We start from the raw sequence: 27,874 nt of genomic DNA, 5'->3' as shown, positions 1-27,874 counted from the left end.
AGGAAGTGCAATGGGGGAGGGTTATAAGTACTCTAGTGCCACCGGTGTAACGTTAGGATGTCTCGGCCTTTTTTCTCCATCCTATACCGCTCTTGTGATCTTTCTCAAGCTGGAGCGGATATTTTTTTAAGGAAATGTTTTTATTTAATAAAATTCTAATGAAAACAGAATAGGAAAACTGATGAACTTTGTATGTAGAACTAGTAGCCCTATGGATTAATAATTTGTGATATTGACATGTATGTAATCCTATTTCGGTCAGATACAGAATGAGTTAAGAAAAACGAGCATTTCTAAAAGTAAGCCTAAAAAAAGGGAGCGGCAGCTTTAAATTTTCAGAAATACATATAGAAAATCTTAAAATCCCAGCGATAGTGAAAATGGAATAAAAATTTTGAATTTAATTTTTAATCATAAAGACCACCACAAGCAGTAAGGCAGTAAGAAGATGCCAAATAAAAAAAAAATAAATGTGAGTGAAAATCAGCCAAAATAAGAGAAAGACATTTGATACAAAACACCCTAAATGAGGTGTAAAAATCCATTGAAGTTGTAGTTTTCTTTGGGAATCAACATACTCATAATCTTCGAGTTTTTATGGATGAAAAGCGTTTTAAAATTTGGCTAACTACTTTGCTTATTTATTTTCTTTGTCGAATGCGACAGCACTGACCAAAACATTTTATTGCCTAAAATCTTAAAGCTACTTTAAAGCTAACAAAGAAAAAATTGCAATTTAAAAACATTATTATAGCTCGTATTTAGATATGATTTAGATACGGTTATGATTTCGGTTTCGTTAAGAAATAGAATAGATCAATCAATCAATCAGTTTTTAAGAGAAAATAAAGAAAAATTACAAAGCTTTAGACCCCCACACGGGCTCTTTTGCCTGTGATGGTGGGAGACTAAACATTACATTAATTAATATAGAACAAAACAGAACAATGACATATATGCTTACGTAGCAAAATCAATTAATAAAGGAACTGGAAAAAAATGAACATAGTAAAAAAAAAGAAACGAAAAACAACAAAAACAAAATAATGACATATCTGCTTATGTGCTAAAATCAATTAATAAATGAATATAGCAAAGAAAAAAACATACCAAATCAATCAAAGCAAGTGGAATATATAAATTGAAAAAAGAGAGAAGGGAGGAGGTACCTGAATTTTTTATTCTTGAGCTGAATCAGGTAGGCTGTTCCAAACTATATGACAAGCAGTTAATGGATTAAAGTCAGATGGATCAGATGGTTTCTGAAGTGTCTTGTTTGTAATATATATAAAAGAAAATTATAACCTTTTAGGTATTTCCAATTATAGGAGTATATGTCGGTTTGAAGTGGGAAAAAACTTTCATTACTATGCACAATCTTTAATTTATCAGGCAGCTCCTTCAAAGCATTCTTGGGTGAGTTAAAGACTAGGCTGCATGGAGGAGGAGGAAGGTATCCAGGCCTGCCCCCCATGACCGAGAATACTCATACATTTCCCCTGTCTTGGTTTGTTTACAAATTTACCCCTCCTCCTCCCCTAAAAAAAATCAAAATTCCTATACACGTACCTGGTTTAGGAATGATTCTTATTCCTGTTGTATGCGCAGATGTGAGGTTCAACATTGTTTCGGAACCATATTAGCAAGGTATGAGAGCGATTGTGATGTATATGATGATACCTGAAATTGACATTTTCTGCTCGTGCGACATTTTCAAAGAGTGCTACTGTTTATTGAAAATCAAGAGAGGTCTATAGCATATCCCCTCCAAAAATCCCAGTTTCAAGTTTTTGCACATGGCTCTTACGACTTGTCTGGGATTCTGTCCTGTTAAATCTGAATTTAAAATAGATGCACCTCAATGGTGCAAAAAAATCTAATGACAACCGAAAAGATAAAACCGAACTACTCTTTTTTTGTGGTGGAGAGTTAGCATTATATACTCTTCCTCAAATCTTCGTTTTTGGTATCTATAGTTCTTAGCTTTATATATCATTTTTTTCAGCAACCATTTATAATTAACCCAGAAGGACAATTGAGAATTGCTGCTATCGACTGTGGGCTGAAATATAACCAACTACGCTGTCTTGCGCGTAGAGGCGCCCGCGTGGACGTTTATCCATGGAATGCACGGCCAGATCCATCAACATATGATGGTCTTTTCTTATCAAATGGCCCAGGAGACCCAGTGCACTGTAGTGAAACTGTAGACCACTTGAAAGCATTACTGAAGTATTCGACGAAACCAATTTTTGGAATATGTCTTGGTCATCAGCTTCTGGCCTTAGCTGCAGGATGTACTTCTCATAAAATGAAGTAAGTTTCGATTTGTTGCTTTTTTATTCGTTGTTTGAAGCATTACTGAAGTATTCGACGACACCAATTTTTGGAATATGCCTTGGTCATCAGCTATAGTAAAGTGAAATATAAGATATAAAATAAAAATAATTCTATAATAATAGAATTATAATTGAAGCTTCAAATTTTTGAAACTTCAAAGTTAATTTTTGAAGCTTCAAAGTTAAGCTTCAAAGTTAATTTTTGAAGCTTCAAAGTTAATTTTTGAAGCTTCAAAGTTAAGCTTCAAATTTAATTTTTGAAGCTTCAAAGTTAAGCTTCAAATTTAATTTTTGAAGCTTCAAAGTTAATTTTTGAAGCTTCAAAGTTAAGCTTCAAAGTTAATTTTTGAAGCTTCAAAGTTAATTTTTGAAGCTTCAAAGTTAATTTTTGAAGCTTCAAAGTTAAGCTTCAATGTTAATTTTTGAAGCTTCAAAGTTAATTTTTGAAGCTTCAAAGTTAAATTATGAAGCTTCAAAGTTAAGCTCATGTATTTGTCAGGTATACCATACAAGGATAAAAACTTTGCTAAAGCTGTTCTATCAGTAGAATCGAACGCTTGCTCATAATCTATAAAACTGAGGACCAAAGGTGTTTGATAACTCCGGCACTTCTCAATTATTAACCAATGATTCAAAATTTGGTCGACAAATCCTCTGCCTTTTCTACAACCGCACCGTTCTTCTCTTAAAACCTTGTCTACAGCATCTCCCTGTCTAGAAAATATCATATGACTAAGTACTTTGCTACCTATAGGGACTAGACTAATGTCTCGATAATTACCACACTCACTCTTATCACCTTTCTTGTAAAGCGGTTTGATCAAGGTTTTTCTAAAAATCGCTAGGTACTTTAACTTTTTCAAAAATCGTATTCATAATCTTCAATGACATATTTCTAACCTCAGAGCCCCCATATTTAAGAACTCATTTGCCACGCTATCAGCACCTGGACCCGTTATCGTTTTTCAATTCTTTAAGTACTGTCGCTAATTCTTCATCGCAAAACAAATCTTCCTTCACATCCAAAGTATCAAACACGTTTTCATTTCCTTCTATATCTTTTCCTGCAACTCTATCTCAGTTAAGCACATTCTCAAAATATGCTGCCCATCTCTCTTTAACCCTTTTTTTATCACTAATTATGGCCCCTTTCCTATCTTTAACTGGGCCAAGTCCAGATTGATTACTCCCTCTCAGTTTATTAACATGCCAGTACAATATTTTACTAATATGCCGTCTAGTTGCATCTTCCAGATCCTCGGCAATTCTATCCATGGCCTCTACTTCACATCTCCGTAATTCGAATTTTAATTATTTCTCCATTTTCTTTACATTCCCTTGTTTTCATATGATCTATCACTCAGATTACTCTTGTACAAGCCTCTTTTCCTCTCAATTAAACATAAAGTTTTTTTTCACTAATATTCCTAGCTGCGGTGCGGAATGGAAAATTAAATTATTTGATCTTCTTCTTTGTGTGTTTTGTTTTTATGTCCCTGTGTTGGGATGGTCTCCTACGCCCCTCCGGTCCGATATTTATTTATTTAATCATCCTTGTTACTTCTCTTTTTTGTGTTTTTATGGCAGTTGGTATTAACCAAGTGACACATAGCAATCGCAAATTCTGTCCGTCTGTCTGTCGGTCTTTCTTTTCCGGGTTTGTTAGTTTAGGCACTTGCAGATAAGCTAGGACGATGAAATCTGGCAGGCGCATCAGGGACCAGACCAGATTAAATAAAAAATAGTCCTTTCCCCGATTTGACAATCTGGGGGGGGGGGGTGGGGGGACGGTTAATTCGGAAAAATTAGAAAATATTAAGTATTTTTAACTTACGAACGGATGATCGGATCTTAATGAAATTTGATTTTAAGAAGGATATCGTGTCTCAGAGCTCTTATTTTAAATCTCAAACGGATCCAGTGTCATTGGGGGAGTTGGGGCGGGGGAACCGGAAATCTTGGAAAAGATTTAGAATGGAGAGATCAGGATGAAACTTGGTGGGAAAAATAGGCGTAAGTCCAAGATACGTGGCTGACATAACCGGATCAGGTCTGATCTCTTTGGGGGAGCTTGGGGGGGGGGGGGGTAATTCGGAAAAATTAGAAAAAATGAGGCATTTGTAACTTACGAACGGGTGATCAGATCTTAATGAAATTTGATATTTAGAAGGATCTTGTGCTTCAGAGCTCTTATTCTAAATTTCGACCAGATCATTGGGGGAGTTGGAGGGGGAAACTGGAAGTATTGGAAAACGTGAAAATTGGGGCATCTTTATCTTACGAATGGGTGATCGGATCTTAATGAAAACTGATATATAACAAGATTTTATGTCTCAGACGCTCCATTGTCAATTCGAATCGGATCCGGGGACAGAGGGGACTGGAGGGGGGAAACAGAAATCTTGGAAACCGGAAATCTTGGAAAACGCTTAGAGTGGAGAGATCGGGATGAAATTTGATGGGAAGAATAAGAACAAGTTCTAGATACGTGATTGACATAATTGGAACGCATCCGCTCTCTTTGGGAGAGTTGGGGAGGAGGGCGCTAATTCAGAAAAATTAGAAAAATTGAGGTATTTTTAACTTAAGAACGGGTGACCGGATCTTAATGAAATTTGATATTTAGAAGGAACCCATGTCTCAGAGCTCTTATCTTAAATCCCGACCAGATCTGGTGACACTGGGGGGAGTTGTAGGAGGAAACCGGAAATCTTGGAAAACGCTTAGAGTGGAGAGATAGGGATGAAACTTGGTGGGTAGAACAAGCAAATGTCTTAGACACGTGATTGACGTAACCGGACTGGATTCGCTCTCTTTGGGGGAGTTAGAGGGGGTTCCAGTGTTATGGCGAGTTTGGTGCTCTTGGACGTGCTAGGACGATGAAAATTGATAGGCGTGTAAGGGAGCTGTACAAATTGACTTGATAAAGTCGTTTTCCCCGATTGGAACATCTGAGGGGCTGAAGGGAGAGGAAAAATTAGAAAAATTGAGGTAGTTTTAACTTGCGAGTGGGTGATCGGATCTTAATGAATTTTGATATTTAGAAGGACCTCGTGACTTAGAGCTCTTATTTTAAATGCCGACCGGGATTAAGCCTCTGATTTTCCTTTTAAAGCAATCTATTGGTTCTTAGAATTTTGCTAGAGCTCATACCATATGAGCTCATGGCTCTTCCGACCTCGTCACAAGAGCCATATGAGCTCTTGTTGAGTATTCTCATTCGGCTCTGAAGAACCCAATTTTTGATCGTTTTTTGTTTATTTTTCATTATTTTGAATTTTATTTATTTTGAATTTATACATATTTTGAATTTTATTAGTATTTATTTTGAATTTTCAATTATTTTGAATTTTCTTTATTTTGAATTTTCATACTAATAAACTACAAGTCAAACATAGGTGGATTATCTAATGTTATATTCGTTTGGAGAAGGGGGGAGGAGGAAGAAGAAAAATAAATCCTGTTTACTGAGGTCTTTAAGTAGGCGCATCTAACGCCGTTTTGTATTGCAGATACGGGAACCGTGGACATAATCAGCCATGCTGTCATAATGATAGTGGTAAATGCTACATAACTTCTCAGAATCATGGGTATACAGTTGACATAGGGTCACTGCCCTCTGAATGGTCACCTTTGTTCACCAATGTAAATGACAATACTAATGAGGGTATTATTCATGCATCGTTGCCATTTTTCAGGTAAGTTTGTACCCTTGTTTTACCCAAAACTAATGGTGACTCAAGAAATCGAATGTTAATATTAGAGGAGATGCTTTTAGAGGAAAGAAGGAGATCTTAAAAAGAGGATCGAGAATTGTTGGTAAATTAGCGCTATTCGTAGGTCACGGAATTCTATCAGTATCAGATAATGAATATTTTTTGGAATCCAAGGTGTCAATAAATAAGTGTTTTAAATGGATTTTAGGGTTACCCTCATGCAGAATGCCCATATTATTTTTTCTTCTTCAAAAACTCATCAGAAAAAGAAATTGCTTCTGGCTAGCCTAAAGAATAAAGCAAAGAGAAAAATTAGATTAAGGTCCTATTGTTACTCCTCCTCAGAAGGAAACGTTATAAAATTCTCAGAATAATATTTACTGTCTGATCTTAATCGTCCTTTACTAGATCAAATAAAAAAAAAAATTTCAATTGAAAGTAAGGAGCGACATTAAAACTTAAAACGAACAGAAATTACTTCGTATATGAAAGGGGCTGCTATCTCACCAACGCCCCGCTCTTTACGCTAAAGTTTGGCTCTTTCTCTCAATTTTTCTTTTTAAAACAGTAAAAAACTTTAGCGTAAAGAGCGGGGCGTTGATGAGGAAGCAGCCTCTTTCATATACGAAGTAATTTCTGTTCGTTTTAAGTTTTAATGTCGCTCCTTACTTTCATTTAAAAAACTTGTTTTTTTTAAGGATGACCCCTGAATCACAAAAGCCGTAGAATAAATAGTTGAAATTACTAAAAATACTTTAGCGTAAAGAGCGAGGTATTAGGAGGAGGTGAGCCCCTCATATGGGTAATAATTTCGGTTTGTTTTAAGTTTTAATGCTGTTCCTTACTTCCAGCTGAAAAACTGTTTTATATTTATTTTTTCATTGTTTTTTTTTAAATAATGCTAGTAAATCCTGCGCTCCCTTCATGGAAATTTTCTTCCCCCATGACAAATTCTCGATAGAAAGTTCCCCCAGCATATCCCCCTCTTCTCAACCCCTCCCCCCAACCAAAAAAATCCTCCTGAAAACGCCTGTACACTTCCGAATAACCATTACTACATGTAAGCACTGGTCAAAGTTTGTAACTTGTTGCCCCTCCCACGGGGACTGTGGGGGAGTAAGTCGTCCCCAAAGACATAGTTATAAGGTTTTTCAACTACGCTGAATAAAATGGCTGTGTCAGAATTTTGATCCGTTGACTTTGGGAAAATAATTAGCGTGGGAGGGGGCCTAGGTGCCCTCCAATTTTTTTGGTCACTTAAAAAGGGCGCTAGAACTTTTCATTTCCGTTAGAATGAGCCCTCTTGCAACATTCTAGGATAACTGGGTCGATACGATCACCCCTGGGAAAAAAAAACAACAAAAACAACAAAAAAAACACAAACAAATAAACACGCATCCGTGATCTGCCTTCTGGCAATAAATACAAAATTCCACATTTTTGTAGATAGGAGCTTGAAACTTCTACAGTAGGGTTCTCTGATACGCTGAATCTGATGGTGTGATCTTCGTTAAGATTCTATGACTTTTAGTGGGTGTTTCCCCCTATTTTCTAAAAAACGCAGTTTCTCAGGCTCGTAACTTTTGATTGGTAAGACTAAACTTGATGAAACTTATATATTTAAAATCAGCATTAAAATGCGATTATTTTGATGTAGCTATTGGTATCAAAATTCTATTTTTTAGAGTTTTGGTTACTATTGAGCTGGGTCGCTCCTTACTACAGTTCGTTACCACGAACTGTTTGATAATTTGGTGTATATATTTGCACATTAGGGGGGAGGGGCAAAGTAACAGGAAGTACTTTTAGGAATGATACAGCCTAAATAAGCATTTTAGATTTTTTTTAAGCTGTTTACGGAATTATAGAGTCTTTGCTGCTTAGAAGGAGTAATTGTAAACTACGACCGAGGTTCATTTCTACGGGGGAAAGCTCTAACTTCATTGACTTGCGTAAACTACTCACTATTTAAAGGCACAACACGTTTTTATAATCCAATCATATTTCAAAGCCAATCTTTTTTGCTTAGACCAATCACATTTTACAAGCCAGTCACATTAGAATAACCCAATCAAATTTTACATGCCAATCACGTGAAATTTTAACCCAATAAAAATAAAGATAATTTCTGCCTGATTGATTCTACTCAGAGTAATTTCAAACCATTAGAAAGAATGAAAAGGTTCCTCTTTTCTGGGTCCTTCTGATTCTTCACGATTAAACTTTTAGGTGTGAGAAATAATGAATTTTACGTAAATTACGACAATGGAAAGGAATTGATGAAAAGGCTTTATATTGTACCTTAATTAAAAAAAAATATAGTGTCATAATTTTAAGGAAGAAAGGAATCAATTTAAATACATTGTTATTTAATAAATTAATTAATAATTTAAGAATGAAAAGCAAATGGATGAATTAATAATGAAGAAATTAAGACATTGATGCTAGTTAAGAAGATGTGGTGCCCTAAAGAATGATCCCGTCTTGTCCATTATAAACTTTTTAGTTGGCGTGGTCCAAACTATGAAGAATCGATAGGTCTGTCTTGCCTTAACTTGTAGAGCTTGGATGTTTAACCCGAATAAATGACGGACAACTAAAAGTTAACATTTTTTCCTGGATATACCATTTAACTTCTCCCATTTTGGGCAGTCCCTTAAAATATTCCAACTAACCTGCTTGGAAAATGTCAAAAATGGGCTCAAAGAAAGTATCATTTGAGTAATTTGCAGCTTTGGGAGTTCCCAGTGGTGCTACAAGTTTTTACTGAAAACCTTGCCTACACAGGTGACCTACTAGCTATACTGTTTGTATATTGGATAGATAGTGCTTTGCTTAATAATTAGTAAAGGATAAAATAACCTTTTTAGTTTTTCGAACTCTTTACACATTTAAGATCCCTTATCAGTTTTTGCCGAAATCGCTTAGGAAGTTCCCTCTGGTGCTGGGAAAATTAGCTAATGGGTCCTTTTTCCACTTGCTGATGACCCGGTTGGGGAATGCCAATCATACAGTGTCCTTTAAGAAGTGTCTACCTTGTAGTTTAAGCTGATGGCCACGTAGACGTAATTTGCTGAACTGTAGAATGTCGGTGGTCGCAATTTTACTATAAAGGATCCTTTGCAGATCTTGTAAGTGTAAGTTTCAATTATGTCGCCACGATAAAAATGGTATACCCAAGTTGGTAATTGGAGCTTCCGGAGCCGTTCTTCATAAGAAAGATGAGCTCAAGTTGGGTAGAATTTTGTTTTTGTACGCGTTCAACCGAGTTGATGTCCTTATCCTATAAAGTGCTGATAGCACATTGTCCATAGTCCAGGATTGGCCTTACCAAGGCTTTCTACAGTATACATAGCATTCCTTTATCGAGAAACCTGAATGATCTACGGAGGATACCAACTACCATTGTCGCCTTCTTAATTATTGCCCCACAATGGCTTGAGAAACTCAGCTCGACATCAACGATTATGTCCGAGTCACGTTCTTTAAGGATAGGTGTTAGATTAACTCCAAGGAGATGTTGACTCTTGTGGGTCCCCTGTGGAATTGTGTTGCGAGAGCAACACTTTGGTTTTGTCCCGTTTTTTTTGTTTCCTATGCCGCCGATGTGGGCTTATTCCTGGAAACTGGTAAGGGTCTAACCTGTGCGGTTTTTACGGGAAGTGTGGACCTCAGGCCGGATTGATGAATATGGCATTACATTTTGGAAAGCTCCGCAGAACTCTTGCCTGGGGCCAAAAAGGATGGTTTTTGCTTGTCCACGAGCCAGAGCCTATGGTGTGCGAAGTGAAGTGGAGTTATGTAGCCTATGTCAGAGAGGAGTATCTGAAGTTGTGCAGCCAAGCTTTCGTTTCATCAAACTATGTTTCTGCTTTCGAGTGGAAAGCTCCGTTCTAGCAGGCAAGCAGGCAGGCACCACTTTCAAATTGAAGATGGACTAAAATCTATAAGTGTTAAATATATGCGGCAGTTACCCGGCCCCACAGCCAATATATCTTCTTTGAGTGATAAATAGAACCATTTACAGAAGCAAAAAAGCGGCATTTTCCCACGGTTCCAAAAGTGCTGCCGTGATTTTGGCTGGGTTTATCATATGTTTTTTCGCACTTGGGATTGAGGTAAAGAAATGTTATCAGATGTACCTCTTAAACTTTAAAAGTTCTGTCATTGCCAAAGAAATTTGAGCTTATCCTTTGCTCCTTTCTAAGTGGTGACGTTAGAAAGTTGGCCTACGGCAAAAAAATCAACTTTTGAACTAAGACATATAAAAATTTATTAATCGACGGCAATCGATAGCTCTTGATGAGCTGATAAAAATATATGTCATCCATTTTTTGATAGAAAAATTCCTTCATGAGATATACTAGTTTGAAAGTTTCAAGGGGTTGCCAACTTCAGTAGTAGGGTACACACTGAAACCAAAAATAAGCCGATACCAATTATGAGACATGTAGGGGGCTTGTAAGGAAAGGTCGGCTGTTAGCTCATAACCATCTTTGGCAGTGAGGGGTTTGCAAATTTTGCTATTTGGGGTACCTATTATTTGTTTCCAGTGTATTTGATGGTAAGACCGAGTTGGTTCCAGTGGTAAGACATGTAGGGGACTTGTAAGTAATAATCGTCTATTAGGCTACAATCATCTTTAGTGAAGAGGGGTTTGTAACTTTTGCTTGTTGGTGTAGCCTACCCATAGCCACTGTAACCTAGAATTAAGTGTTTACGCAACGGGTACACGATAACGTAAAACAACGAGGCAGTTTCGTAATAATTAATAGTGTCATCTATGGTATTTTGATTCTGAAAAGTTACGGATAGCTTTTCAATACCAACTAGATTATATAAGATATTGTTCCAAGTCTTGATCCGTCACGATGTCTACGATTCAAAAGGATAAAGTTCAACTGGCTGCAAAGTCAGTTTAGTCCCTTCTTTCGATATTATTCTGTTATTGTTTTTTTTTTCAACGCTGAGGAATAGCATTTGATCACGTGATTACTGATCGCGTTCTTCTTTGAACATAACGTTTTAAAAGCTTCGATAGGCTGACAAGTTCAGTGTTTAACCGATAGCAAAGAAACAAAACCAAAGTGTTGCTCTCGCAACACTTTATTCGGCGAAGCCGGACAAAGGTTGCCGTAACACTTCACGTTGCTCAGGCAACGTAGGTCTAGTTCGATTTATGCTCCTCTCTGGTCTTCTATTTATTTTTTTATCAAGTTTAAGGAGACAAGGCCGTTTGTGTTTCTTCTTCAATGGTATAGAGCTCTCCAGTCGAACCATCACGGACAAGAATTTTGAGTCAAGATCGTCGATGCCATTTGTATCCGGAAGTTCTTCTGTTCAGTTGATTCCACTAATTTCCATTTTTATTTGACTGAAGTCAGCCTAAATGTAGACGCATAGTGGTCGCGTGGTAACAGGTCGAATTAAACTAGATACCAGTGATAACATGCCTGGCAAGATTTAAGAAATATTAGGGGTGAAATTTTCTCCGAGGTTTGGAGTGGCCTTTTTTGGTTTACTATACTATTCTCAGGGGCTCACAGTCATCAGAAGTGAAATATTTCTTGTATCACTTGCGACCAGTCCATAATTAATATCTTATTAATGCGTGTTTTGTCTTATATTACCCAGCCACCTTCATAAGGTGATTCATAAAAAGTTCCAAGAATTAGAATCTAGTTTGTCTTTATTTTGTTTGTTTAGCTCCCTTGTTTATTACGGTTTTCTTCTGTTTAGTGACTTTAGCATTGTATTATGACATTATATTGTCGTATATAAATTTGATTTGCTATATCTTGTTTTTCTTCTTTAACGTTACCTCACAGTTTCGTTTTTATTCATATTTATTTTTTCTTTCTGTTTTCCTATGTTTTAAATATTATATCTTATTAATCTTTTCTTGTATCTTATTGTTTTATTGCATTTTCCTTGTATATTTTCTTTACTGATTGCTTTATATTTATCGTTTTTAGACTTCAGTATATAAGGGTCTATTGAACGATTATGTTATATTAATACCTTAAAAAGTCGTTACCTCGTTGAAAAAGTCAATTTTTGTGTTTCAGTGTTCAATTCCACCCAGAGCACACCGCCGGTCCGGAAGATTTGGAAAAGCTATTTTCAATATTCCTTGAAACAGTACAGGCAAGTCGAGATGGTTGCCTCAAGCCCACTGTGCGAGAACGAATTACTCTTGCCCTGGAATCAGGCCTACCGATGCCTAAGTCACTTGGAGACTTGCCGAAACCTAAAAAGGTTTTACTACTTGGCTCTGGAGGTCTAACTATAGGTGACTCGCCCTTTTTTTCCTTTTTTTTAGTATGTTACTAAGGTTTTTCCTTGAAATTCGTTACCGAGTATCTTTTTCGTTTTTCTCCTTCGCTTCAATACTAAGGTCTTCGGTACGGCCGAGATAAGAAAACTACAAAAACTCTTTGCCTTGATACCCTTGTGTCTAACCTGCGAGTGAGCTATGCTAAACTAGCCCCGCTGAAGTATTCTTACAATCGGCAAGTTTTGGCGATGATGTACAGAGCAGTGGCATTACCACATGTCCTTTACCTTTCCCCGCTTTGGGAATGGTTCACAGAAACAGAGACTAAAAGTTAGGTCCGCGTTTTGTAGATATTTGAAGTTTTTGATTCGCATACCGCTATTCGAGAGAAACTCATTTCTTTTGAATAAGTATCAAATTCCAGATCCCCGTGAAGCTGTGGCAGAACAGGAAACATGCTAGAAAAGGTGTCCTTAAGCACCTTTATGATTTCCTGCCGTTGCACGTCATATATGAACTATGAATGTATATAGTGAATATAATTTAATCGTTTTATCTTGAAGCATTGTTTTTCGCCTTTTTCTTTTTCCTTTTTTTTCTTTATACTCCGCCGTGTTGTTGTTCTGATGGTGGGCTAAAATAAACTATCTATCTATCTATCTATTTCAGTTAAGGCTGTATCAATATAATAAAGAGGGTTTAATTTTTTTTTAGGGAAGTGATTTGTATCCCTCTTTTGCTGTTTAACTTTTCTGTCCTTATTTGGGGGGGGGGCATGGCGAGTATATTCAATAATTAGTTATAAACAACAAATTTGCAACATTCCAGTAACAACTAAGGGTATCAAGTTGAAACTTTCAAGTATGTAGAGGAAAATGCTGTGCATCCATGCTGTAAAAAAGGCGTATATGTAATATCTCCAGAGCGGCTAGGGGTATGGACTTGAAACATTCAGTATTTGTTTGGGGGGGTGTTTGGTTAAATCAAAAGACACTACGTGCACGCAGATTGTCAATAAGGAGTTCATAGTTACGGTGGGCTATTTCAGAAAAAAGGTTGAACAAGAGCCAAAGGAGTTGATCTAAGGTTTGACGTAATTGGAAGGCTAAGGTAAGTAATAGTACTAAAAGCAATAAAAACTTGATTACCGAGCCAAACAGAAGCAGTGGGGGGCTATTGAGAAAGAGGGTCAAACACAAATATTCAGGTTAGGTGCATATCTTATGATATGCAATAATCAGTCGAGACAAATTTCCTCAACTCGGGAAAACGATCTGCTTAGTCTAAGGATATGATCAACGTAATGCAATAACGTAATATCTATTTATATAATATCTATTAAATATATATAATTTCTATTTATATAATATTTATATAATATCTAATAAATATATAATATCTTATATAATCTATTATATATATTATATTATATTTTATATCTGCATTATATTATATCTTATATAATATATAATATATTATATTATATAATCTTATATAATATCTATCAAATAGCTTGATGCAATAACGTAATATCTATTTTACGAAACACACAACTCTGTTATACATTCTGCTGTCAATCAACAACAGTATTATTGTATAAGGGAGAGGAGCTAATAGCTCCCTGCCTAATACCTTTATATACAGGAATCAATGCTGCATGCCTATTAGTCGGTTTAGAGGACCCGAGAAGCTTTATCCTTACTTTCAACTTACGGTACACATCTCTAAACGTAATGACAATAGACCTGGATAGACAGAATACGCTGACGAGCAATATCTATAATGTCTCAGAAATAGCTAAGAATCTTCAAAATAAAATTTTCGAAAAATGTTGAGGAGGATGTATAATTTAATCAAAATACAGTACCTGTATCCAAGTTTCAGAAGGGCATATCTGTAATTGTTCTGAAACGGCTAAGTGCTTCAAGTTGAAAATTTCGGTGGAATTTAGGAGCAGGTTCAGCTGTTAATTTTCTGGAGCCTTTTCAGGGACGTTATGTGCCCCTAGGATGTAACTGCAATCAGTCACGAATGGTAATCAGTTGAGTTTTCCAGGGCTGTTTAACTAAACCCGAAAATGCTATATGAATCCAAGTGTCACTGGGCCAGTAAAGGATATTAATTTGGAGCTTAAAGGGAGTGTTGAAGGGGATGGTAATCTAAAGCAAGACTGTATATGCGTCTATATACAAATTGATGTACACAAAATAAATCTTACGAGAGTAGAAAAAATTTGAAGAGCAAAAATAAAAACTTACGAGAGTAGAAAAATTTGAAGAGCAAAAATAAAAACTTACGAGAGTAGAAGAATTTTGAAGAGCAAAAATAAAAACTTACGAGATTAGAAAATTTGAAGAGCAAAAATAAAAACTTACAAGAGTAGAAAAAATTTGAAGAGCAAAAATAAAAACTTACAAGAGTAGAAAAAATTTGAAGAGCAAAAATAAAAACTTACGAGAGCAGCAAAAATTTGAAGAGCAAAAATAAAAATTTACGAGAGTAGAAAAAATTTGAAGTGCAAAAATAAATCTAGTAGAATCTAGTAGAAACTCCCAGGTAATATTCAAGATGTTCAACAAAATCAAAACTTGTGTGCATTCATATTGACAAAAGACGTATCTTTAACAAGGATGTAAATTAACAACTTGACGGACCAGTTGAAAGTTTGGGTGCAGTGGACGGAGAGATCAAGTAGATTTCAATTTTTACTCGGGAGGGCTAAGGAGAGCTTATCAAAGACAATAAATATTTAAAGAAAATACTCTTATCGATTTTACGTTCGTCTGATAAAGTTTTCCAGCCATGAAAATGCCTCCATTTAAAGGGATAGATGGAAAAGACGGAAATAACTACTAAGGGCCAGAGTGTCACTGTACTTTAATGGAAACAATGGAATAAAATAAAAATAAAAAAATAATGGAAAAACTTTAATGGAAAAAATATGTTTTTGAAAGTATTTCTTTTTTAATATTAATACGCCCAAAATTACTTAAACTTTCAGGAATGAATATTATTATATGTTAAAGAGTAAGTCTACTTTCATTAGTTTTTTTTTCAGTAAACTTGGCTATTATGGTGTTTTTCATCTTTTTTATTTATGTTATTCATTAAACTATTTTCTGTAAAGTCCAATTGATGCTCTGGCCTATAGAAAGTTTAGGGTGAGTTAGCCTCATTCCTGCTAGGAGGTAATTGCTTGAAGATGAATCTGTTTGATTCGGTCTTATCTATTCATTAAGCGTGGTTTCTGTTTTTTTTTTTTTTAAATCTGAATTAAAAAATGGGGGGGGGGCCTAAAAACATGGAGTAGCTTAGATTGGAGGGATCGTGATGAAACTTGGTGGGAAAAATAAGCAGAAGTCTTAGATACGTGATTGATATAATTGGAACGGATCCGCTCTATGGGGGGGGGGGGGTAATTCTGAAAAATTAGAAAAATGACGTATTTTTAACTTACGGAGGAGTGATCGGATCTTCATGAAACTTCATATTTAGAAGAACCTTGTAACTCAGATCTCTTATTTTAAATCTCAACTGGATCCAGCGTCACTGGGGGGGGGCAGTTGGGGGGGGGACGGAAATCTTAGAAAATACTTAAAGCGGAGAAATCAGGATGAAACTGGATGAAAAGAATAAAAACCTGTCTAAGATACGTGACTAACATAACCGGACCGGATCTGCTCTCTTTGGTGGAGTTGGGAGGGGGGGGGGGGGAAATTCGGAAAAATGAGGTATTTGTAACTTACGAACGGGTGACCAGATCATGAGGAAATTTGATATTTAGAAGGATCTCGCGCTTTAAAGCTAAAATTTTAAATTCTGACCAGATCCTGTGACATTGGGGGTAGTTGGAGGGGGAAACCGGAATTCTTGGAAAACGTCTTAATTAAAGTTGATATATATAGAAGGATCTTATGTCTCAGGTGCTCCATTTTCGATTCGAATTGGATCTGGGGACATAGGGGGTTGGAGGAGGGAAACAGAAATCTTGGTAAACACTTAGAGTGGAGAGATCGGGATAAAACTTGATGGGAAGAATAAGCACAAGTTCTAGATACGTGATTGACATAATTGGAATGGATCCGTTCTCTTTGGAGGAACTGGGGAGTGTTAATTTGGAAAAATTAGAAAATTTGAGGTATTTTCAAACAGTTCGTGGTAACGAACTGTAGTAAGGAGCGATCTGGCTCAATAGTAACCAAAACTCTAAAAAATTGAATTTTGATATCAATAGCTACATCAAAAGAATCGCATTTTAATGCTGATTTTAAATATATAAGTTTCATCAAGTTTAGTCTTAGCCATCAAAAGTTACGAGCCTGAGAAAATTTGCCTTATTTAGGAAAATAGGGGGAAACACCCCCTAAAAGTCGTAGGATCTTAACGAAAATGACACCCTCAGATTCAGCGTATCAGAGAACCCTATTGTAGAAGTTTCAAGCTCCTATCTACAAAAATGTGGAATTTTGCATTTTTTGCCAGAAGACAAATCACGGGTGCGTGTTTATTTGTTTGTTTTTTTTTCTTTTTTTTCTTTTTTTTTCCCCAGGGGTCATCGTATCGACCAAGTGGTCCTAGAATGTCGCAAGAGGGCTCATTCTAACGGAAATGAAAAGTTATAGTGCCCTTTTCAAGTGACCAAAAAAATTGGAGGGCAAATAGGCCCCCTCCCACGCTCATTTTTTTCCAAAAGTCAACGGATCAAAATTTTGAGATAGCCATTTTGTTTAGCATAGTCGAAAATCATAATAACTATGTTTTTGGGGATGACTTACTCCCCCACAGTCCCTGGGGGAGGGGTTGCAAGTTACAAACTTCAACCAGTGTTTACATATAATAATGGTTATTGGGAAGTGTACAGACGTTTTCAGGGGGATTTTTTTGGTTTTGGGGGTAGGGTTGAGGGAGGGGGCTATGTGGGAGGATCTTTCATATGCCATGGGGGAAAAAATTCAATGAAAAGGGCGCAGGACGAATCTGGTCACGTTACAAAAAAACGTCAAATTAAGAGCTTAACATACAATGCTGGGTGTTCGGAGCCTCTCTATTATGGAGTATAATTTGAAAATAACACAACTATACGAGCGATAAAACATATATACCACAACCATAACTCAACTAACGAAAGAACTGCTAAGAGATAACGCAACTATAAAGCGAAAACAGGTGAAAACTAACGGGAAAATAAACGAACTAAGAGGTGGAAGGGGCCCAGAGAAAAAATATAATCCTTTTTCAATTTTGAGCCTAACTTCCGCAAAGGAGTAATAATGTCAGAAGCCCCGAAATACCGAATTATTTTCTTTTCAAACAGTTCGTGGTAAGGAACTGTAGTAAGGGGCGACCCGGCTCAATAGTAAACGAAACTCTAAAAAACGGAATTTTGATGCTAAAAGATACATCAAAAGAATCGAATTTTTACGCTGATTCTAAATATATAAGTTTCAATTAATTTAGTTGTCATCAAAAGTTACGAGCCTGAGAAAATTTGCCCTATTTTGGAAAAAAGGGGGAAACATCCCCTAAAAGTCATAGAATCTTACCGAAAATCACACTATCGCCTTCGGTATATCAGAGAACTCTATAGCAAAAATTTCAAGCTCCTATCTAAAAAATGTGGAATTTTGTATTTTTTGCCAGAAGACAAATCACGGGTGCGGGTTTATTTGTTTGTTTGTTGTTTTTTTTGTTTTTTTTTCCAGGGGTCATCTTATCGACCAAGTGGTCCTAGAATGTCGCGAGAGGACTCATTCTAACGGAAATGAAAAGTTCTAGTGCCCTTTTTAAGTGACCACAAAAATTGGAGGGCAAATAGGCCCCCTCCCATGCTCATTTTTTTCCAAAAGTCAACAGATTAAAATTTTAAGATAGCCATTTTGTTCAGCATAGTCGAAAACCATAATAACTATGTCTTTGGGAATGACTTACTCCCCCAAAATCCCTGAGGGAGGGGCTGCAAGTTACAAACTTTGACCAGTGTTTACATATAGTAATGGTTATTGGGAAGTGTACAGACGTTTTCATGGGGATTTTTTGGTTTGGGGGGTGGGGTTGATGGGAGAGGGCCTTATGGGAGGATCTTTCCTTTGAGACATATGTCATGGGGGAAGAAAAATTCAATGAAAAGAGCGCAGGATTTTCTAGCATTACTATAAAAAAAAAAATGAAAAAATAAACATGAAAACGTTTTTTCAAATGAAAGTAAGGAATAGCATTGAAATTTAAAACGAACAGAGATTATTACGCATATGAGGGGTTCTAAAAATACTTTAGCATAATGAGCAAGGTATTTAGGAGGAGATAAATACCTCGCTCTTTATGCTAAAATATTTTTAGTGATTTCAACTATTTATTCTACGGCCTTTTCGATTCAGGGGTCATTCTTAAAGAATTGGGACAAAACTTACGATTTAGTGTAAAGAGTGAGGTATTAACGAGGGTACAAACCCCCTCGTACACATAATAAAAATATAAGAATATAAAAGTTTGTTACGTAAGTTAATTCTTAAGTTACGCATATTTTTTACTAATAAAAACGTTCGTTGAATATTAAAAGTTCTAGTAGCCTTTTTATGTAACCGAAAAATTGGAGGGCAGCTAGGCCTCCTTCCCCACCTCTTATTTCTCAAAATCGTCTGATCAAAACTAAGAGAAAGCCATTTAGCCAAAAAAAAAAAAAAAAATAATCTACTAATTTCATTTCAATAATTTATGTGCGGAGAGCCAAAATCAAACATGCATTAATTTAAAAACATTCAGAAATTAAATAAAAAAAAACTAGTTTTTTTAACTGAAAGTAAGGAGCGACATTCAAACTTAAAACGAACAGAAATAACTCCGTATATGAAATTGGTTGTCCCCTCCGCAGTCCCACGCTCTTTACGGTAAAGTTTTTAATTGTTTTAAAAAGTAGAATTGTGGCAAAGAGTCAAACTTTAGCGTAAAGAGCATGGGACTGCGGAGGGGACAACCCATTTCATATACGGAGTAGTTTCTTTTCGTTTTAAGTTTGAATGTCGCTCCTTACTTTCAGTTAAAAACTAGTTTTTTTTATTTAATTAACTTAAGAACGGGTGACCGAATCTTAATGAAATTTGATATTTGGAAGGATTTCATGTCTCAGAGCAATTATTTTAAATCCCGACCAGATCTGTTGACATTGGGGATAGTTGGAGGGGGAAATAGAAAATCTTGGAAAACGCTTGGAGTTGAGGAATCGGGATAAAGCTTGGTGAATAGAATAAGCAAATGTCCTTGATACGTGATTGACGTAACTGTACTGGATTCGCTCTCTTTGGGGGAGTTGGGGGGAGGGGTTCAGTGATTTGGCGAGTTTGGTGCTTCTGGACGTGCTAGGACGATGGAAATTTGTAGGCGTGTCAGGGAGCTACACAAATTGACTTGATAAAGTCGTTTTCCCAATTCGACCATCTGGGGGGGGGCTAAAGGGGGAGGAAAAACTAGAAAAAATGAGGTATTCATAACTTACGAGTGGCTGATCGGATCTTAATGAATTTTGATATTTAGAAGGACATCGTGACTCAGAGCTCTTATTTTAAATCCTGACCACCCCTGATCTTCCTTTTAAATCAATCTATCGATTCTTAGAATTTTGTTAGATCTCATACCATATGAGCTCTTGTCTCTTAGCTCTTCTTGCCTCGTCACAAGTGCCATATGAGCTCTTATCTCTTGTTGTTGGTGAAATAGGTTTCTTTCTCTCCGCAAAGAAGGAATAATAAACCTCATGGTTATTTCTTTGCTTTTGATGAAATAAAAATGTTAGTACTTCTACACGTTACTAATTTTACCAACGTTTAAAACTGTTACTTTTTTATACTTTTTAGATTAAAACTCACTTGTGTATTATTCCCAATGTCAGGTATTTTGGATTAAAAACCCTGGTTCCGCAGCATTAATATTTCTTTCTTATTTAAACATTTTAAACATTTTCACAACAATAAAATATTGTTAAAGCAGTAGAATTGGGGCTATCCAGAAGGAGACATTATCCTTACGGCTATATATGTATCCATCTGGAGGGGGGAGGCTTTGTTGTCAAGGTAACAACTATTATGTTGAAAGGGAACACACAATTTTGAATCTAATGGTACTGTTTTATTTTGTAAAGCATAAAATTAGCAATCTAGAAATGCCTCTCATTTTGCTTTAGCATGGCTCTTTCTGGAGAGTTGCTATTCTGCAAATCTAGCTAAAACATTTTACAATTAAACACATTATATAATTTAGATTGAAAACACTATTTTGTTCTAGATTAAAACTAATCTATATTTTATTTCTAAGGTCAAGCTGGTGAATTTGACTACTCTGGATCTCAAGCAATTAAAGCCTTAAAAGAGGAAGGTATAATAACTGTGTTAGTTAACCCAAATATTGCCACCGTTCAAACCTCCAAGGGATTGGCTGATAAAGTCTATTTTCTTCCCATAACGCCGGAATATGTCGAGCAGGTAAATCATTTGCATATAAATATTATATATATAAATATATATATATATATATATATATATATATATATATATATATATATATATATATATATATATAAAATATATATATATATATATATATATATATATATATATATATATATATATATATATATATATATATATATATATATATATATTATATATATATATATATATATATATATATATATATATATATATATATATAATATATATATATATATATATTATATATATAAATATATATATATAAATATATAAATATTATATATATAAATATATATATATATATATATATATATATATATATATATATATATATATATATATATATATATATATATATATATATATATATATATATATTCATCGGGTTGCTTCGGGACAGCGTAGGGACGTAAAGCTCATATTTAACGTTTCCTAATCCGTAACATAATTGCTAAAAACCGCTTGCAATTTTGCTATTCAGCGTCTGGAATCGAATTTGGAACTGTTCGACGTTTAACATTCTTTCTCTCTTTTCTCTCTCTCTCTCTTCTTCTTCTTCTTCTTCGTCTTCTACTTCTTCTCTTCTCTTCCCTCTCTCTTTACTTATCTCTCCCCTTCTCTCTCTCTCTCTCTCTCTCTCTCTCTCTCTCTCTATATATATATATATATATATATATATATATATATATATATATATATACATATATATATATACATATATATATATACATATATATATATATATATACATATATATATATATACATATATATATATATATATATATATATATATATATATATATATATATATATATATATATATATATATATATATATATATATATATATATATATATATATATATATATATATATATATATATATATATATATATATATATATATATATATATATATATATATATATATATATATATATATATATATATATATATATATATATATATATATATATATATATATATATATATATATATATATATATATATATATATATATATATATATATATATAGGGCAAATACAATCTATCAATCAATCAATAATTTATTAATACTAAAAAGAAAACCAAGAAAAACAATTACAAACACAAGTAGGTTTTTTGGCTCAAGAGGCTTTGCTTGCAGTAGGCCACACATTACAATAATTAAACGTTGGACTTTTAGAAAAAACTAAAAAATACAATAACAAAATACCGGAATAAAATAAGGACACAGATACATATATATGAGATAAAAGAGAGAAGAGATAAAAGAACGAGGGAGAAAAATTACTGGACTTGAAAAACCCGCCGAGAAACTGCCTTTGTAGAGAGAGATAGAGGGGTATGAAAAGAGATGGAGTTCCGTAGCAGAATTGATTGATAAACAGCAGACCTCTGAGCCTGCTGTTGAGAATCGTCTAGGTAAAGTAGATCTATGAGAAGAACCACGCAAAGAAAAAAAGTACTTACCTGATCATGTCCGTGAGAAAAACTGCTGCAGAGGCTGTGGAAGTGTACCTAGAAAAGCAGAATGTGCTAAATAAAGAACAATTTTACCCACAATAAGATCCAGCGAAGCTATTCCAGTATCATTATAAAGATTGAAGGAAGGGTATAGCTGAGGGAGAAGAAAATTAGCCTTCACTGTCTAGGGCTCTTTGAAATGAACACAGAAAAGTTTTGTTGGTAATGCCCCAGACGGAACAGCAATAACAAAGGTAAGGAAAAGTAAATGCAAAATAAAGAAAAAGCATAACATCTCGAAGAAAACATCAGTTAACTCGGTGCAGTACTGAAGACTTGCGGAGGATGAGGGAATGGGTGTGAGTTATATGAGGTTTAAAAGATAGAAAACAGTGAAGATACACACCAAGAAATTTCACCATAGTAGCATGCGGTATAATATCATTCCCATAAGTCAAGATGATTGTCTCCTGTACGTCACTCATGCGATAAGGGGTCCTGAAATGTACAATGACACTTTTCTGGCTGTTAAGAGCTATACCATAAGACCAGCACCAATCCCTTACTTTATCAAGAAGACCTTGACCTACGGAAGTGGCAGATGGCAGGTCCACAGCAGCAATGAAAATGCACGTGGGGATGAAGACCATCAACAAGATCGTTTAAATTAAAAATAAAAATGGTCCAATCACAAAGCCTTGTAGGACACCTTTCAATATAGGCAAAGTAGAGGAAGAAGTACCATTAACCGAAACATACTGAGATCTCCCTGACGAATAAGACCTTAACCATTGTAGAGGGATGTCATGCACTCCAAACAAAGATAGTTTATACGGAAGAAAAGAGTGTTCGACCATATCAAATGCCTTTGAAAAGTCAAGAAATACACCCAAAACACACATCCCCTTGTCCATGTTAACTCACAAAAACTGTTGCATCTGAGAGTGGATGCAAAGTAGAGAAAGAGGCACAAAAACCATGCTGATGGTTAGTTATGAGAGAATTTCCTGAAATCGTGTTAGTACTAAATACAAATGAAGAGAGTCTACAATACTCTAGTTTTTCCACACGTTAAAAGAGAAGAAGGGAGAAGAGAAATAGGTCTAAAGTTTGAAATTAAAGACGAGGCATCTTTTTTATGCAAAGGTTAAACATTAGCAACCTTAAATAAATGAGGAAAAACACTAGAAGAAAGAGAGAGGCTAGTTACATGTGAGATGGGGTGAGAAACAAACTGACCAATCATTGTTTGGACACTATTATTAAAACTAAAACCGTTTACTGAATGGCTACTTGGAAACTGAAAAATAATACTAGAGATTTCAGTATCACTGCGTGGGGAAAAGAAAAAAGACTCTTCTGCTTAGTGAAGACTTACTTTTCTTACTTACTTAAGAGAAAACTGCTTACTCTATTCTTGGTTGGATTGGGGACCGAGGGAAGTGTGGTGAACTACGAATTGAAGGCGCTCGCTGAAGATTTTTGTCCGTAATAGATCCATCAGCTTTCCCGTAATGACATTGGGGGAGGACTGTTTGAGTCTCTTGTGGGGAAAATCTTCATTAATTACAGTACAAACCTTGCGCAAGTTCCCCTTACACTCATCATTTCAACGTGAAAAACACAGCCTATTGGCTGCACATATTGAATAAGTAAACACACTTTTATATTGTTTATGCTTCAAAGATCATCCTGTGTCTTACTTTTACATGCAGCCTTGGACAGAGACGCCTTTATATTTATAGCCTTAATCACATCTCTAGACATCCAAGGACGTCTGGGTTTTGAATTTCTTGGCCTCTTTCTAAGAGGAAAATGTTTTTCCCAACAGAGTTTCCTACGACACAAAAATATACTTTTTGCACATTCAACATCATTGGGTTCAAGAACGCTAGACGAATCTTTACTCTGAAGACTAAGTATTAAGTTAGAAATTTCTTTATCTGTAAAGAAGACTCACCTTGCTCATCCACAGATGAATAGGGAAGTAATCAGAAAGATCAGTAAAGACGAGACCAGAAGTAAACTTCAAATTAGGAGAATGAGAAATGAAAATATTATCTGTTAAAGTGGCAGAATTTAGTGTAGTGTCAACACGAGAGGAAAAAAAAATTGAAGGCGGAAGCCCAGATGAAGAAATTACACCAAAAAGAAGGTTACAGTCATCACTTGATCCTACATTTAGCATATCACAATTAAAATTACCCAAACACAAACCGGTTTTTTTTTAGAGAAGTTTACCGCACCAGAAAGCTGATCGAGCAAATCGCAGAACAGATGTATTGGAAAAGGAGGAAACTTCTAAAACAAACAGACAGTATCACATGCAAGCTGGATTTTCAGATTAATGGCAAGAGAATATATTGTCATACTGTTAGACACTGCTGATATAAACAAGGATTCAAGATCAGACCGTCTACCAAACTCAAAATCAGATTTTATAAACAAAGAAATACTCCCTGAGCACTTTGTTACCATTCTAGGAACATGAACATAACCATGCATACTGTAAGCCGTTAAATTTTTACTATCTGATAACCATGTTTCTGCTAAGCCAATTACATCAAGAGGACAAGAATTATCAGACCACAAAGACAATTTCAGACTATCCCACTTATCTCTTATCTCACTCAAACAAAATACATTAAAACCAATACTTAAAGAGTGAGGGCATAGTTCTACCACACTAATCAATTACCTTAGAACTTAGATCTTCCTATGCCTCCAGGGGCACCCAAGGCGTCTAAAAAGAGTCTCCAATCGTCTCTGTATTTGGCGGCAGCGATAATGTCTTCCGACTCTGGCTGTAGGGAGGCATGAAGTTGACGCAGGTCGCTGTTGAATGTACGACGGAGTGTGATTTCGGGTCGTCCTTTGCGGCGGGTGGTAATCAACAGTAAAATGATAATTGCAACTAGAATTAATCGTAGATTCAAGGAGAGGGTCAAATGTGTGTGCCTCTTTTTTACCAGCACTACTTGGTTGATCAAAGATAACTGAATTAAGAATAGAAGAATTCAAAGGAGAAGAGAAATCACCTAGATTCATCACACATAACAAATACATACAACATCATCACAAATGAACACAATATCCATACAAGCAGGCTGAAGTAGCAGCTAGAAGCAGCTGAAGTGTGCAATGAATCACCCAGATTCATCCCACATAGCAAACGCACATAACAATATCTTTACAAATGAAGAGAATATCCATGCAAGCAGGCTGAAATAGCAGCCAGGAGCAGCTGAAGTGTGCAATGAATCACCCAGATTTATCGCACATAGCAAACGCACACAACAAAACACAACATCCACACAAGCAGGCTGTAGTAACAGCCAGAAGCAGCTGAAGTGTGCGATGAATCACCCAGATTCATCGCACATAGCAAACGCACATAACAATATCTTTAAAAATGAACACAATATTCATACAAACAGGCTGAAGTAGCAACCAGAAGCAGCTGAAGTGTGCGATGAATCACCCAGATTCATCGCACATAGCAAACGCACATAACAATATCTTTACAAATGAACAGAATATCTATACAAGCAGGCTGAAGTAGCAGCCAGAAGCCGCTGAAGTGTGCGATGAATCACCCAGATTCATTGCAAATAGCAAACGCACATAACAATATCCTAACAAATGAACAGAATATCCATACAAGCAGACTGAAGAGGGTGGATTGACAAACTTACATTCTATACCAGCAATTCAATAACAACAGAGTAAATGGCAAGACTATTTGCAACTTCTGAAAAAAGACACTTTACGTCTGGCCTTCTCACATATTTTAGATGACCCTGCTCAAAATGTGTGCAGCACAAAATTTGCACAAAATTATTCACCCAGAATATTATATGCCACCAGTCAAAAATATGTGAAGACAGTAAAGAGTCATAGAGGAATATTGCAAGATCGTTAAACAAATTACTAGAGAAACAAATGTGTGTCTTATAGCAAAATAAATTTGAATCCATCAATTTAATTTCCAGCACTTGAAGCATACCTGAAGATGATAGGATTACAAACGAACATAAAGAGAGATCAGTAGGAAGGCACATATCATAGGCAGCGCAAAAGCCCTGCCTAAGTAAGATGCGATGTGGGCACAATGTATTATTTATGTATTTTTATCTTTTATTGGTCTTAGACCACGGGACTTCTTATCGAAGGACTTGTAGTAGGAACTTCGAAAAGGGCTCATTCAGTCGGAAATTGAAACGGCTAGTGCCTTTTTAATAGTTGACAGTGATTGGAGGGCAACTAATCCCCTCCCATTTCCACCATTCCCCAAACACATCCTATCAAAATTTTGAGATAGTTATTTTGTTCAACGTTATTGAATGGTCAGGAAATCATGTATTTGAGAATGACTAACCCCCCATAGACCTCAGGCCAAGGGTTGTAAATTATGCCCTAGGGGCATAAAGCTTATACAGAAAGGTTGATAGCATAAACTTTGGACGGGTCTCATTGGACTGTTAATCAAAAGTTCTAGGGCCTCTTTTAAGATTTAGAGTGGTCGGAGGGTGGGTGCCCCCCTTCACATCGTATTTTCCCGAAATGCATCTGATAGAAATTTCAAAATGGCCATTTGTTGTTGTAGAAACTTCAAAAAATGCTCATTTGATCGAAAATTGAAAAGATCTTTTTTAATAGTCAAAAGTGATTGGAGGGCAGCAAACCTCTCCCCCTCTCACACATCAATCAATTCTCAAAACACATCTAATCGAAATTTTGAGACAGCCATTTTGTTCAGCGTAGTGGAAAGGTCTGGAAATTATGTCTTTGAGAATGACAACCCCCCCCCCCCCCCATAGCCATCAGTGCAAGAGTTGTAAGTTATACCCAGAGAACATATAAGGTTTTTATGGAAAGGGTAGTCGTATAAACTTGTATACGTAGTCGTCATTGGATTCGAAATCAGATGTCCTAGCTCAAAGAGTCAAAGTGATTGGGGGCAGCCGTTCCTTCTGTGTGGTATTGGTGGCCCGCATTTACCCCTCCCCTTGGCAACTACTCCACCGGAAAATACCCTGCCGGAAAATACCTCCCCCTGTGGAAATTACCAACTGGAAAATATCCCTCCGGAAAATACCCCCACCCCTCGAGGAAAATACCCCCACCCCTCGAGGAAAATTCCCCACTCAGAAAATACACCCCATGGGAAAACCTCCTCCTGCACAGCGTAAAGCTGAGTGGGTGGCGCATAATACACAAGCACAGAATTCCTTCCCCGTACGGAAGTTCAAAAAACAAAACTCAAATAGATTTTCAAATTTGGAAAGCCTTATTTTCCACGGGGGGTATTTACCGGGGGACTTTCAGCAAGGGGATATTTTCCACTGGTGGGTATTTTCTGTAGGTTATTTTCTAGGGGGGGGGGGTAAATGCCTGGAATCCGTCGTACGTTCCACAAATGCATCTGGTAAAAATTTTGGGTTAGCCATTTGTTCAAAATCGTCCAAAGATCATATAATAAGGCCTTTGGGGTGGACAGGATGCCCCCGGAGGCTGGGGGTAAGGGTTGTAAGTTATGCCCCAGGGACATATGAGGATTTTATGGGAGGGGTGGTCGTGTGAAATTTAGAAGA

At 35.9% G+C, this 27,874-nt stretch overlaps 1 protein-coding gene across 1 annotated transcript in view; it reads left to right on the top strand.

Moving 5' to 3' along the window:
- LOC136033939 (multifunctional protein r-like) overlaps positions 1 to 27,874 on the top strand; it is a 248,362-nt gene that overhangs the window by 20,783 nt on the left and 199,705 nt on the right. The window contains exons 4-7 of the mRNA XM_065714958.1: positions 2,006 to 2,316; positions 5,852 to 6,037; positions 12,124 to 12,347; positions 20,637 to 20,803. Of these exons, the coding sequence (XP_065571030.1) occupies positions 2,006 to 2,316; positions 5,852 to 6,037; positions 12,124 to 12,347; positions 20,637 to 20,803 (888 nt within the window). The remainder of the gene's footprint in view (positions 1 to 2,005; positions 2,317 to 5,851; positions 6,038 to 12,123; positions 12,348 to 20,636; positions 20,804 to 27,874) is intronic.

This window comes from Artemia franciscana, chromosome 12 (assembly GCF_032884065.1).
Source record: "Artemia franciscana chromosome 12, ASM3288406v1, whole genome shotgun sequence".
Lineage (NCBI taxonomy): Eukaryota > Metazoa > Arthropoda > Branchiopoda > Anostraca > Artemiidae > Artemia > Artemia franciscana.
This window is presented reverse-complemented; position numbering and strand designations above follow the sequence as displayed.